This window comes from Colossoma macropomum, unplaced genomic scaffold (genome assembly GCF_904425465.1).
Source record: "Colossoma macropomum unplaced genomic scaffold, Colossoma_macropomum, whole genome shotgun sequence".
Classification (NCBI taxonomy): domain Eukaryota; kingdom Metazoa; phylum Chordata; class Actinopteri; order Characiformes; family Serrasalmidae; genus Colossoma; species Colossoma macropomum.
The window spans coordinates 20,053,084-20,068,830 of NW_023494797.1; the positions used below are offsets into that span (position 1 = coordinate 20,053,084).

General features: G+C 38.9%; 1 protein-coding gene across 1 annotated transcript in view; it reads right to left on the reverse strand.

Annotated features, from left to right (window-relative positions):
• Positions 1–15,747, reverse strand: part of adamts18 (ADAM metallopeptidase with thrombospondin type 1 motif, 18) — a 118,324-nt gene that overhangs the window by 58,746 nt on the left and 43,831 nt on the right. Inside the window, 7 exon segments of the mRNA XM_036584474.1 lie at positions 656–751; positions 5,216–5,369; positions 6,225–6,362; positions 8,182–8,287; positions 12,626–12,785; positions 13,873–13,956; positions 15,237–15,445. Of these exon segments, the coding sequence (XP_036440367.1) occupies positions 656–751; positions 5,216–5,369; positions 6,225–6,362; positions 8,182–8,287; positions 12,626–12,785; positions 13,873–13,956; positions 15,237–15,445 (947 nt within the window).

Genomic DNA, 15,747 nt, shown 5'->3' on the forward strand with positions numbered 1-15,747 from the left:
TGTTATTTGCGATAACATGCGACCTCGAGTGTTCTATTGCTTAAATAATTACATTATTACATACTTAATTACCTACACTCTAAAATGATGAAAATGGTTCCATATGGAACCATGAACACTGAAAGAACCCTCACAAAAGCGTTCTTCAGATTGATGGAGAATGTGCTGTAGATTGATAGAGGGAGAGAGACAGAGCAAGAGATGGAGAGAGAGAGAGTGTGTGAGAGACAGGGAGAGAGAGAGGGAAAAATAAAGAATAAATAAGAGAGAGAGAAAGAGAGTTTAAGAGAAAGTGAGGTAAAGTGAGAGTGAATTTCGGAGTGTGGTAGATTGGGACCCCCTCCCATTCACCCCCCCACAGCCTCTCAGCTTACAGAGCAGAAAGAGGAGCAGGGAACCGCGTCCTCACAGTGTTTAACACACACACTGACCAGTGCAGGGGTGTGTGTGGCAGAGAGAGAGAATGTGCATATGTAGATACAGTAAGTCAGAGATCACTGATCAGCTCACAGTACTGTATATAGTGTGTGTGTATATATACGCATAATTAAACATATTTATAACGAGTCTGTCTCCGTGAGTCATGTCAATATACACTAGTATGGACTCTACATTAAATGTATCTGGTGGTGTCAAAGGTCACCCTCTCACTCACCATGTCCGGCCCACAGATGGTGCCCTCCGCAGCGGGCATGAACTTGGTCTCACAGCGATGCCCCGTCCTGTGGCACCACAACGACTTGCAGATGTCCTAAAGAGAGCAAACACAATCCTGCGTTCAAATACAGGAAAGCAAAGGCAGTAGACTGCAGACAATGCTATTTCCTCATATCTACTGTATATAAACTGATACATACTGCATATAAACTTCAGACAATGCAATATCACCACAAATACTGCTTATATATGCTGAAATTTACTGTAAATGAACTGATATGGACAGTATTTAAACTGGAGATGCCAGCCAGTGCCATATCCCTATATACTCTATATAAACTGATGTATACTGTACACAAACCCATACATACTGATATAAACTACATATAACACCCAGACTGCAGGTAATGCAACATCAACATATATATATGTATACAGTATGTAAACTGATTTGTTGAGTGTTATATATAAATTGACACATACTGTATATTAACCAATGTATACTGTATACAAACTGTAGTGTTGATATACACTACATAAAAATTCTGGACTCTAGGTAATGCAACCTCAGCATATATACTGTAAATATCAGATAATACATAACTGTAAATTAACAGTTTTACAGATTTATACTGTATACAAACTGATATATTCTGTATAGTAGCTGTAGATGTCAACTAGTGCCATATATATCAGTTATATATATGTATATATCAGTTTGCTTACAGTATAGAGCAGTTAATGCTTAACCTGAGGTCTATTATATATATATATATATATGCAAACTCATATATACAGATGTACACTATACATATAAACTGTAGACTTCAGTCAGTGTAATATCACCACATATGCTGTATTGTGTATATATTATGAATATAAACTGATAATGTATTGTGGCGTCGTCACTGGACTTAAAGTTTGGGCTAACTGGGGAACTCCCAGAATGCCGTGCGCCTCTCCGCAAACTGACATATACTTTCTATAAAATGTAGACGACAGGCAGTGCCATATCCGCACATATACTGTACATAAACCGTAAACATCAAGCCGTGCAACATGCTAAGGCATTCCAATGTTTCATCCTAATCCAATGGCCAAGTGCAACTCCATCAACCATAAACAATACGTTCAGATACATCAGCAGCTTGTTGTGTTTGCTGTCTGTGCCAGTCAGTTTCAAATGACTTCAGTAAAAAGCCCTTTAAAACTAGCAGCTTTAACAGTAACTAATGTCAGCTAGCTGTGTAGATTAGTTCAGCCTGGTTGTTAATAAGGTTGTTAAGTTATCTACCTAACATATAAACCACCCCAATGAGCCTCTCCTGACTCCGTGTTTGAAAGTGTTAAAAGGGTTAGCTAAAATTTATCACACTCCAAACTTCCTTCGTGCTACAATGTGCAGGGACGACGATCGGAAGAGCGGCGGAGAAGTCAGTAAGAAGAAGAAATGGAACATGGGGCTAAAGCTGAGAGGAGAATGACAGGACAAAGAAGCCAGCACTGCATTGTCGCTCATCCTCAGCCAAACAGAAAAAAGGCCCGTCATACGCAATCATCACACCACCCAAAAGAAACATGCTATTATTGTAGCATTTGCCATCTTCCCACAATGCAGCGGGAGTGACAGAACGAGAGGGTTTTTGGGAGCTGTTCCACGGCTGGCCGCCGGCCCGAGGCATCTGGCAGGCGCTGAAAGAGAAGCATGGATCGCTGAAGCCGGCCCAACTGCGCTAATCTACTGCCGCTACGTCGGAACCCACCGCTAATTACTCCCCTAGCGCTACGTGACGAGGACACTCAACACAAGTGGGAAAAAGAAAACAAAAACACTGGGCACTATCAGCCGTAATCCTGTTAAAATGAAGCGATAAATCAAACTTGCGCAATTCAGCCTTTACCGCAGATGAAATGGACAAAACAGGCACCAAGAAAAGCTTTTATATGCAACACGCTATTTTGTCTTGTTTTATGGTGTCACGCATCCCTCAGGCTCAGCGGTCTCTAGGGACTCCATGTCCCAGAATCCCCAGGGGGATCACATGGTTCTCAAGCGTCCATCTTGCTCCAATCACCACTCTCTGTCACCTGAGTATTAACTGGTTACACCTGTTCTGACATAATTAGTTTAGTATAAAGCCTGGGCTTTTAGGCTCGTTCAATGCGAGGTATTGCTTCTTTTTCCAAGAGCTACTGAGCCGTATTTTCTTCTGTCTATTGTGATTTTCTGGTTTTTGACTCTCTGCCCTTTTTGCCTTTGCCCTTTGGACTTTGTTCACCTTGTTATGTTTGTCTTTGTGTGTTTCTTGCCTTTGCTGGATTTGACCTCTGCCTGTTTTTTGACCACGATTTTGGATTACGACTCAAACATTAAAGCCTCACTCTCTTTCTTTATCCGCGAGCGTCTGAGTTATTTCTGCCTCATTACATATGGATAATAATAAGTCACGCAGCATCAGAAAAGCACACAACGGCACTGTACAAAGACAAATGTTTCCATTTTTGACAATTTTTGTTTTCTACATCAATTAAACACGGCAGCTGTCCTGTACATTGTGTGAAAATGACGAGTGGACCAATAGAAATTTTCTGAAATCACTTGGAATAAAACCTCTTACATTACATTAAAGTTAAATTTTGGATATGATGGAAAACAATGATAAGTAAGTCCATTTGGGATTACTTAACAACTCAACATGTTTGCACTTAGCACAATGCTAATTGGTTGGTATAAGCTTTCTTCATTTGTTAGCCACATTAGCCTTGGAGGTCCCGTATAAAACTAAAGAAGCAAACTTCACATACTCCCAACATGTCCTGGCTGATTTACTACAGTTGTAGTAAGTAAGAAGAAAATTGCGTTAAGTTGATTCGTCTCCAAACTATCGCTTTAAGATGTACTGCCTTCCTGGGAAGTCCAAAAAACACAATTCAAGAAGAAGTGGATGGTTTACAGGAGCCAAACAAAGGTTGTTTAGGACGGTTTGAAAGAAACAGGCTGTAGCACAACGGCTAATCCTGCGAAGTGACCCACGCAGGTTCACTTCCCAAGCCCAAGGGCCTCAGTCTTCTGCACTCGACATTTACATATCAATGTATGAATCAGATGTTAAGGGTATGGAGGATGCCAACGGAGGCCCCAGTGTGTCCTCTACTGGAATGTTATGAATGGGATTCTGGCGCGGAAAGTTGGGAAACAAACTCCTCCAAATCAACAAGTGCGTACTGACTGAAGACGATGAATCACAATGCGACTAACAGGACCAGAGAGTCAATTAAGTCAAGATATTTCAGTCTGGGAGTTCTCAGTGGGCCTCTACATTGGTCTGTCTGTTGAAAATAGGAAGAGTAAACGATAATATAGAAAATATATTGTATAACAGACATAAAAAGAACTTTCATCTCTGTCTGGGCTGTTACCAGAGTAGGAGGAGACATCCAAAAGTAAAGAAACATATCATCTTATTTAATAGTTTCCATTTTTAGGTTACATTCATTGGCCATTTTATCAGAAACCTTACACATGTACTTCCATGTCCACTTTATAAGTTCCAGCTACTTTATATTTCCACTACACACCGATCAGGGATAACATTATGACCACCTCCTTGTTTCTGCGCTCATTGTCCATTTTATCAGCTCCACTTACTATATAGGTGCACTTTGTAGTTCTACAGTTACAGACTGTAGTCCATCTGTTTCTCTGATACTTTGTTAGCCCCCTTTTACCCTGTTCTTCAGTGGTCAGGACCCCCATGGACCCTCACAGAGCAGGTACTATTTGGGTGGTGGGTCATTCTCAGCACTGCAGTAACACTGACGTGGTGGTGGTGTGTTAGTGTGTGTTGTGCTGGTACGAGCAGATCAGACACAGCAGTGCTGCTGGAGGTTTTAAACACCTCAGTGTCACTGCTGGACTGAGAATAGTCCACCAACCAAAAATATCCAGCCAACAGCATCCTGTGGGCAGCGTCCTGTGACCACTGATGAAGGACTAGAGGATGACCAACACAAACTGTGCAGCAGCAGATGAGCTATCGTCTCTGACTTTACATCTACAAGGTGGACTGACAAGGTAGGAGTGTCTAATAGAGTGGACAGTGAGTGGACACAGTGTTTAAAAACTCCAGCAGCACTACTGTGTCTGATCCACTCAGACCAGCACAACACACACTAACACACCACCACCACGTCAGTGTTACTGCAGTGCTGAGAATGATCCCACCACCCAAATAGTACCTGCTCTGTGAGGGTCCATGGGGGTCCTGACCACTGTAGAACAGGGTAAAAGGGGGCTAACAAAGTATCAGAGAAACAGATGGACTACAGTCTGTAACTGTAGAACTACAAAGTGCACCTATATAGTAAGTGGAGCTGATAAAATGGACAATGAGCGTAGAAACAAGGAGGTGGTCATAATGTTATGGCTGATCGGTGTATGAGTGTATAATTGTAGACTGTAGCTTTTTAAAATATGATACAACGACTTCCAGTAAAATACATCACTGGTAGATGATGAATGTGTCTCCTAAAGATACGTAAGAACTTTGTAATTTACCTTCACAAAGTCCAGGTTGCAGAGTTTGGCCTTGGAGCCGAACTGCCACTTGCACTGTGTATCCGCATCATAGAGCTGCCCCGGGAGCTGCTCAGGGTATTTATACTGACCAATCAGCTTGGGTTCATCCACCAGACAGGAGGCCTGAGCTGTACTGTGAATAACACACACAACAACACACTCATAAATAAACACATGTACATTAACATAGCACAAATTTTTGAACTGTCGTTCTGAAATTTTGAACAGTGATTCAAAGTTTTGGAAAGTAATTGCAATTTTTCGAACAGTGATTTCAAATTTGTAAAATACGATTCCAAACTTTTGAAGAATGATCCCAAATTTTGGACCAGTGAATCCAAACTGTTCAGTCATTCCAAACTTTTCAACAATGATTCCACATTTTTGATGATTCAAGATGTTGTGAAGAATCTTATTAGTACATTTTTGTACATTTATTTGCAACCAAATTAGTTTGATGGAACAGTGATTCAAAATTTCTGAATAGTGATTCCAAAGTTTTAGAAAAATGATACTAAATATTTGAAGAGTGATTCCAATTTTTTGAATTTGGATGCTTGATTCAAGATGTTGTGAAGTCATAGAGTATTAGAATCGTATTAGTACATTTTTATACATTTATTTGCTACCATATTAGTTTGATTAGAACAGTGATTCAAAATTTTTGAATTGTGATTTCTAGGTTTTTGAAAGATCTTACCAAATATTTAAGGAGAGATTCCCACATTTTTGAATTTGGATTCTTAATTCAAGATGTTGTTTTTTGAACAGTAATTCCAAATATTGAAAGTGATTCTTTTTTTTGTTGAACAATGATTCCAATGTTTGTTTACTGTGCTTGCAAACTTTAAAATGATGCTTCTATATTTTCAAACTGTGACTCCAAACTGTTGAAGATATATTCCAACAATAATCCAACATTGTTGCACTGAGATTCCCCATTTTTGAACCGTGATTCTAAATTTTTGAACGCTAGTGAAGATCTTACCCCAGAAAGCGGCTCAGATACTGGCGGCTGCAGGCAGACCAAGAGAAGACCCCGTTGTTTCCAGCCAGAGTGGGAGACATGATGTTTCCCTCGGCTTTCCGACAGGGATTCCCCTCTCCGTCATGGATCATTCCAAAACTGGGGTAAGACAGATGGAGAGAGAGGAAAAAAGAGACTGAGAGAGAAAAGCTTTTCCCACAGAGACTATTAACACAGAGCCTCAGGTCTAAAGCCACTCCCGAAATCAGGTGGGACTTCACCTCCATAACCCAGCCGAGCTTTTTATTACATGAAACTCTATAAAATCCTTCAGATTTCCAGAGATGACTGTACACATTCTCCAGCTTGTATTCACCATTTCCTTAATAAACATGCATGTTTGTTGAATAAAAGCAGTCATGGCCAGCATATGTGCAGCACTGCATCAAGTCTTCTGAAATTATATCATCCAAATTTGTCATTGATTAATGGCTTTTGGATGAGAAAGGCTCGTTTTGAGCCCTGAAGCAATTTTACACGTTTTCGTAATGATTTCTCTTTGTTTGACTGGAGTGATTAAACCATTTAAAGTGACAAGCCTTTCTAGCAATTTAGCAGCCTGGTGCTTCTCTCCGGTTTACACTGACAGCCTGCCAGCCATTGAAAAAACAACTTGCCATAAAACTGAAATCTCCTGTCAAATATAAACTTCCTCTCGATGGAAACGTGTAAACACAAACACTCTCCCGCTGCCGCCGGCGCTGCATATGGTTTTGTGCATTGCAATAAAGAGGATGAGGTAATAATAATGTGTGCATGAAGATATTTAATAAGTCACACGTCTAAACCTGCTGCAAATGTTTGAGTTCAGTTCTATACTGATCCCGACTCCAACACCCTCCAACAAATATTAACCCTTAAAGGGGAATTCCACTGATTTTTCAAAATTTCTGCATAACTGAGTGTGTTGAGATGTAATCAGAGTGATTCAGAGTGGTTTGGTGTGAAATGGTTCAGATGTCTTTACAGTGGTGGTGATAGGAACCAGGGGTCGCCATGACTACAACACAAATATAGACATTTTATTTACTATCCAGAACCACCAGCGAACCTACACGAGTCTTCTGAGTTTATATGGAATGTTGATGATGGAAAATAGTGGAAAATCTGAAATAATGAGTTTTCTTTAGGGACTATTTTGCCTCACAGTGCCCTGCATGTATCCCTCCACCATGAAAGGCTTTTAAGGCCAAAACCTTCTCAAAACTATTATAAAACAGTGTCTCAGTCATCAGGCAGTGAATTCATAACCATTTCACGTAGTAACTTTCTGTGAGGGAGCTTTTAGAGGTGGACGTCTGGTTCCTGTCACCACCACTGTGAACAGTTCTGACTTAGTTCTCTGAAATGGGAGAATTTCACACCAAACCACTCAGAATCTTGAATATTTCTTGATTATTTTACTTGTCGTAACTTGTCTTTGTTTTAAATATTTCAGAATTCTAAAAGTTTGTTGTTTATTTACAGGTTTAAATGAAAAAAAAATCCAAGATTTTTAAAGTATTTCCAGACTTTTTGTCCCCACTGTGTGTTTGAAAAACAGACACCCTGTGTTGATCCCTCCACAATGAATAGAATTAAAAAATGTTTTAAGGCCAAAGCTTCTCGAAACTATCACAAAACAGTGTCTCAGTCATCAGGCAGTGAATTCATAACCATTTCATGTAGGAACTTTCTGTGAGGGAGCTTTTAGAGGGGGACGTCTGGTTCCTATCACCACCACTGTGAACAGTTCTGACTAAGTTTCTCTAGAACAGAGCGTTTCACACCAAACCACTCTGAACGACTCTGTTTACATCTCAACCACTTAATTATGCACAAATATGTGTGCATGAGCCATTAATGAAATATTCTGTATATGTGTTTGTGTGTGTGTGTGTTTGTGTGTGTGCGTGTGTGTTTATGTTCATGTACGTACTTGTGTCCAGATTCATGGGCGATGGTGAAGGCGAGGCCCAGTCCAGTGTCCTCGTTTATGGTGCAGCTGCGATATTTGCTGCACATCCCACTGATGGGGGCAAAACCTGCAGCAAAAGAAAAAAATGATGAAGGAAAGAAATCTCAGTGTGTATGAAGAATTTTCAACAAAATAATTTTACTAACAAATAAAAACAATTTAAAAATCCAACAAATTCTCAAAACTTGATTGGTTAAGATCACACATGTCAGGCTCGAGTCACTGCGGGCCAAAACACTGCAGACTTCAGCACTCTGCCTTATTAAACACACCTGATTCAGCTCATCAGCTAATTAGCAAAGCCTTCATGTACTGAATCCAGAGCGTCAGAAAGGGGTAAATGCTAATATCCACAGCACTTTGGCACAGAAGGTCCCCAGTCTGACATGCAAAGATGTAAACAGGGTCGTTCAGAGTGGTTTGGTGTGAAACGCTCTGTTCTAGAGAAACTTACTGAGTCAGAATTGTTCACAGTGGTGGTGATAGGAACCAGACGTCCACCTCTAAAAGCTCCCTCACAGAAAGTTACTACATTCCATATAAACTCAGAAGACTCATGTAGGTTCACTGGTGGTTCTGGATAGTAAATTAAATGTCTATATTTGTGTTGTAGTCATGGCGACGCCTGGTTCCCATCACCACCACTGTAAAGACATCTGAACCATTTCACACCAAACCACTCTGAATCACTCTGTTTACATCTTAAACACTGAATTATGCAGAAATTTTGAAAACTTTGTGGGATTTCTCTTCAACCTCTTTCTGCAGCCCCCCTGGTGGCCATTCCTCCAGCAGAATAATAAATCATCTCTAATATTTTTAATGAACAGCCCCAAAGCAGGTGAAAATTGCATGAGTTTATTGGATTGTGTGAATTCCCTAATTCATTAAATCACCCACAGACACTCATATGGAACTGTGATTGGTCAGGATGCTCATAACACACGGTATAAAAGACCAAGATTGGCTCATTTTGCATATCACTGTGCGGGAACAAAACTCCATATCTCCAAAATGGTAACTTTACAGGAGAAGGAAAAAACATACTTTACTTATAATGTAAGTCAATGGAACCAGAGTTTTTTCCAAGTCATTTTGGGTTGTTTCTTTCTGTCGGTTCATCATGAAATTTACACACAATGTAACAATCAACAGCTATTTTCAAATTATGTCAAAAACTGAAAAATGTAAAAAATAGAGATACAAGGTTTTGTTCCGATGTACTGTGCAGTCCTAAGTTGGACTTACAGCATGTTTTCTACAGCACCAGAACATTAAAAGCTCTTCATCCAAAACCCAAAAAGCAGAACGTGGATCCACACAACCGTTACGATCTCAAAAGCCAGTGCGTACGCTCAGGAGACGAAGACAAAGCAGCGGGTTGAGTTACACATCACACACAGTGCAAACCAAAACAAACCTCTCCCCTCCAACTCGCATCTACAGCCACGCATGCCTGTGGTTTGGCATGTTTGGCCGATGCCTCTGTGCGGAGTGAAGCGCGGGAGGCTGCCAGTCGACTGTTCTAGTGGAGTGATGGTTCATTACGGGGGGTTTTACCCAGGCAAAGTCCCCTGCCCCGGGCTACGCTCAGCCATATCCCACCCAGTGCGAGTTCCACGTAAACCTGCTCGCTATGAGCGAGTACATTATAAACATTTTTATCACTGCCTATCACGTTTTTGGCGTGAAATCAAACAATTTTATCTCCAAATATACACTGTAGATTATTTAACAACGTTTAACACAAGATTTTCACAGTGAAATACTGTACGCTCTCAGAAATAAAGGTACTAGACTGTCACTGGGGCAGTGCCCCTCTTGTCACTGGGGTGGTTCCCTCGAGGGTCCATCTCAGTACCTTTAGTCAGGGAACATAACTGAACCATAATCCACTGAAATGATATGTTCTAAGCTGTACTGACTCCACACACCCCGTCTCGTCTCCAGGCTTTTATTTTACTGTTCTGTTTAAAACATTCGGTTATGAAAAGGTATAAATACGAAACTTTTCACCTGGAAAAACTTATTTAAGGTTCACAATCAGACCTTAAACCACTGTTGTACCTTTGAGGGAACATTTACATTGTTTGTACCTTGATGAACGAGAAATGTACCTGAACAGAACCTTTATTACTATTAGTGTAGTCATCATTTTATTGTGCTCATCTTAAGACATTTTCTGTAAACACAGAGCAAATGAGCTCTGTGGCATTGACGCTGAGCTGATGATTCAGGTTGTAATTTAAAGGCCTATTCAGATGGGATTAATTACAGGAGGAGGTGGGTAATATCATTTTTACTGGCATTACTCAGTAACTGTAATCACGTCTGAATGCACCATGTCAGACATTTTTACAGACAGCTCTCCCACATCAGTAAAGATTCTGACGCCTTTTAGCTTCTATAAAATAAGCTGTAGAAACAACCTCAGGTTATTTTAATCCAGTGTGAATCGACATATTGGTAAAAAAACGCTTTCTTGTCCTGTACATGCTTAAAAATGGTGGTTCTTCAAGGGTTTTTTAGTAATGTAAATGGTCTACATAGAAACTAGAACAGTCTAAGAACACTTTGCATGATTAAAGGGTTCTTCGCATTGCTAAATGGTCCCCTTAGATTGATGGAGAATGTGCTGTAGATGGTTCTTGTTGAAAAGGGTTCAATGTAAATATATATATATATATATCGCTGTTGTCGGAAGAAAACCTCATACCTCCATTTTTGTCATTTTTGAGTTTTTGACATAATTTGAAAATGCCTGTTGTCCTTTACATTATGGGTAAATTTCTTGATGAATGGACTAAAAGAAACGACCCAAAATGACTTGAAAAAAAATCTGGTTCCATTGACTTACATTAAAAGTAAGGTGTTTTTTCCTTCTTCTACAAAGTTACTAATTTGGAGATACAAGGTTTTCTTCCGACAACAGCGATGTGTATATATATATATATATATCATCTGTGAAATGTATTTGCATTTTGAGAATGCATATCATATTTGAGACAACATGGGGAATTTATAAGGAATTACTGTCTACTGAGCTGCTTTACCGTTACAGCTGTTCTGTAAAAATACAGGAGTATTACTGTAATTCTACAGCAGAGTAACAGCTGCATCACAGTAATCTTGTAGGTGAATGTGGAGTCACAGTACACCTTTACTATTCTACAGTTACTGTTAATATGGTTTGGTAAATCACTGTGAAATTAATGCAGTAAGTACCCAGTATTTAACTATAATTTGCTTTTTTGTTTTTGTGCTGAAGATCAAAGGCTAACTTAGTAAACCAGAGCTGTAAGCTTTTTAGCATCATGCTAATTAGCATTCTGCAAATTGCATGTCTAAATCATCGCACACATGCCTCAAACATCAACATTCGTACACCTTAATTGTCCACTTACATATCCCTCACACCATATGGCAGGTGTTTCTGATAAAATGGCCAGTGAATACGAGTGTTTTATGTGGTGTTTTTTGGCTATGTTTACATTACCAGGCTGAAGTGGCACAAATTTTCACATGATTTTTTGCCCTAATGTGACTCAGATCTGATGTTTTCAGGGCTGTGTGAACACAAATCTGATATTTTCAAATCCGACCTAAGCCACTTTCAAATGTGGTCATAGATCTGATTTGCGACCATGTGACCTTAATTTGACGCTCAGATCGGAATTCATGTGCTTTTTTTCCCACTGCATGTGTGCAGTCATTCAGTGTTACCATGGCAGCAGCGCCAAACAGAAGATAAAGCCTGTAAATAATGGAAAAGCAGCTCATCTCACCTTCTTCTCCACCGTCTCGCTCCAGTAATGAAGCTGAGAGCTGATCAGAGTTAATTATCTTCTCAGCGAAACTCGTTCTGCTCGTTAGTTTGTTTGCTCTTCGTGACGTTACTGAGTAGGATGAGCTCATGCGGGTCATTTCTGGACGCTGGTTCGCTCACATTAATGACAGATTTGAGTCACTTAACCAAATAAGTGTGGACCATCATGTTAGAGAGATCAGATCTGAGCAATGAGGCCTGTAATATGAATGTAGCCTTCGTTATTTTGTCCACTCCCTGTTTATTTCTGCTTTGCACTCCGTTATGCCACTTATGAAAAGTTATGTGCATTATAATGCACTATGTACGGCATTTAAGATGTTAGAAGTGTCTATAGAGTGCGTTATTTGTAAGGGATTCATAGGTATTGAGTCACTACACTGACATGATAGTAGATTGCCACAATATTTCTGGCAATAGCTGTGTTGATGTAAAATATATTATTCATGTGGAAATGATGCGCACATCGGAGTAAAGTGATCCAATGTGTCACTTGTTTCAGTGCAGTGTCCATTTGGCCTGGGTTAATCCCACGCACTGACCTCAGGGGACATTTGTAGGCATTTAGATGAGCCTCACCCAGAGTGTCACACGGCTCATTCTTCCACGAGCAGATGTCCAGGCCAGTCAGAAGAATGGCGTGATCGTGCCGTTTGCCGCTTTTACCCAGCAGCCCCGACTGCCACTGGCAGAAGCTGTTCAGAGACTGGTCGGCATGGTGGTTAATGGACAGTCCCAGCTGAAACCAGGGCGAGAGAGAAAGAGCGAGGTGAACAGAGATGAGACAGTGAGCAAAAACATGAAGACAGAGCATATTAAAGGGCAAATATTATGAAAAAACACATTTTACCTCCATTTTTTTAAATTAAAGATGTACAGTGTAAACATTGTTAAAGTTTCCGTCCAGCGTTCTGCCCAGGCTGTATATGGAAACTGAGCTGCATCTTAATTTTACAGGTTTTGTGATGTCACAACTCATTTACATGCATGTGCTTATTTGGCATACAGCAATGTAGCTCCACCTACTCTCACTTAAGTTATATAGTGAGTGTTTCAGCCCTGACTGCCTTCTATACAAGTCAGAATGAGCCAATTAGATCAGAGCTCATTAACATATATGAGACTTAAAGGGACAGTAACAAAAACAGCCTATTGGATTCTAAAGCATAAAGAGTTCATGTTAAAATGAATTGACCTCAGACTGAAATATATATATATATATATATATATATATATATATATATATATATATATATTTATTTATACACACACTTATCGCTGATGTTAGAAGAAAACCTCGTATCTCCAAAATGGTAACTTTACAGGAGAAGGGAAAAACATACTTTACTTTTAATGTAAGTCAATGGAACCAGAAATATTTTCAAGTCATTTTGGGTCGTTTCTTTTGGTCCATTCATCATGAAATTTACACACAATGTAAAGGACAACAGGCCTTTTCAAATAATGTCAAAAAACTGGAAAATGACAAAAATGGAGATATAGTATTATATATATATATATATAAATACTAGAAAAAAAGATATGAGCCGCCTAAACTATGAACTATAAAGTCTTTTTTATTTTCTTTTTATTTATTAAGTCATATATGAAACATAGATCTCTAACGTAAATGTAGCTGCCACTGGTAACACCGACATTCATTAATGTACAAAACCCTTTTCTCTCTTTCTTCTCATTTCTATATTTCTATAGTCGTATGTCATAGTACGCTTATATATGTACAGTAGAAATGCATATTATATTCCACACATCATGGATTACAATGGCAATGCCTATAAACTGACTGCAGCTGAACTTCAACTTACTGGATCTTGCTCTAGAAGAAGCAGACTGACGACCACGATGTTGATATCTGTCCCAATGGTGCCATCTTTAAAGAGACTGGAGACCTGTTTAAACCCACACAGCCACAAACACACTCAGTCAACTTTTAATAATAATAATATTTTATTTTAAGGAACACAAATTGAGGATATGTTAAGGTCTCATTATTTGATTAATAAAGTCCAAATTAGACACTTTTAAAACCGTTCACTGTATTCACTTTATTCATTAGGACCTGTATTAGAACTTACTTAGATGTCTGTTGTGTGAAAATCTTGATAAGCTGCATTATTAGAAGTAATTGCACACAATAAAAACTGTGTTAAGACTTGGTTACGCCATAAAAATTGCTCATCAGTTCAGCCTAAAAAATTACTTTATGTGGTAACAAGTAAATTAACAACTTTTAAATAAACAAAATACTTTGAATTAATTATTTTAATTTTAAAAGTAATTCAAATTTGAAAGTTCAATTGATTGTTACCACATTAAATAATTTTTCTGATTGAACTGATGAGCCACATTTAGAGCGCAAGTTATTGAGCCTGAATTAATCATCTAAATTTACATCTTATTAGTGTTTAATTGGTGAAATGTTATTGGTAAAGGTTCTAGATAGTGTCAAGTGACCTGCAGTTTATTACTTTAGAGCTGATAAGAGTTTAGTAAGTTGCTAATACTGCAAGATGTGTTCTAAAGTAGAGCTGTAGTCAAAAGTATTTAGAAATTAAAACGTTTTAATAAGTCGCAGATTCAATAATAAAAAACAAAGAACACTCTTTCATACAAAAGTTCAATTTATTCACTTTTGGTTGTTAAAATTTGTTAAATATAACTTTAAATATTTCCAGCTTGAATGTTTTTGGCTACCAAAAAGCCATAAAAGTATCTTTACTGTATTATATGGGATGCAAACTGACTTGAAAACTCGTTTAGCAATTTTTAGCCTCTAATTAGTGACTAAAACTCTACTTCAGAATATAAAACATATCTTAAGGTATTAGTGACTTATTGAACCCTTATAAGGTCTATCAACTCCACAAATTACTTGACACTATCTAGAACCTACAGGAATATAATTTCACCCATCAACCTGAACAAAGTGTTTATTGTGCATTATTACTATTAATAAAGCACTTATTAGTGATTTTCAGATCTCAGACCTCCAGTTATGTTCTGATACAGATTATAATGATTAAAGCATATTGTGCTCTAATTTGGGCTTCATTGAACAAAGAACACAACTTTAATAACTCCCATTAATATGAGTTCCTGAAATAAAATGTTACCTAATGATATGTAAAGCTGTGTAAGCATTAACACTGTGTATTAAAGGCTTGTTCACCATGTTCATGACAGTGAGGACGTATGTAGTGACGTTTTCTCGCCCGTGTTTCTCCAGCATCTTCTTGTCGGCCACCACCAGGGTCTCCACGTTCAGCCCACCGGCCTTAGATACTTTATTAGAGGAGATCGGAGAGCGTTTAATCCGGCCCGGAGCATCAAACTCATCAGGCATGATAAACAGATCATCCGCAGGGGGCTTTGGAGTGTCTGTGGGAGAGAGAGAGAGAGAGAGAGAGAGAGAGAAAGAGAAAGAAAAAGAGAGGCAGAGGAGGAGAGAACGAGAGATAGAGGCAGAGGGATTTAGAAAGAAAAAAGAGAGAGAATGAGAAAGGGAGAAAGAGAAAAAAGAGAAAGCAAGGTAGTAAGGAAAATAAAGAGAGAAATGAAGAGAAAGCAATAAATTGAGAGAGAGGGGCAACAGCGAAAGATAGAGAAATTAAGAGACAGACAAAGAAAGAGAGAGAGAAAGAAAAGAGGGAAAAAGGAAAGGAGAGTGAAAGAGAGAGAAA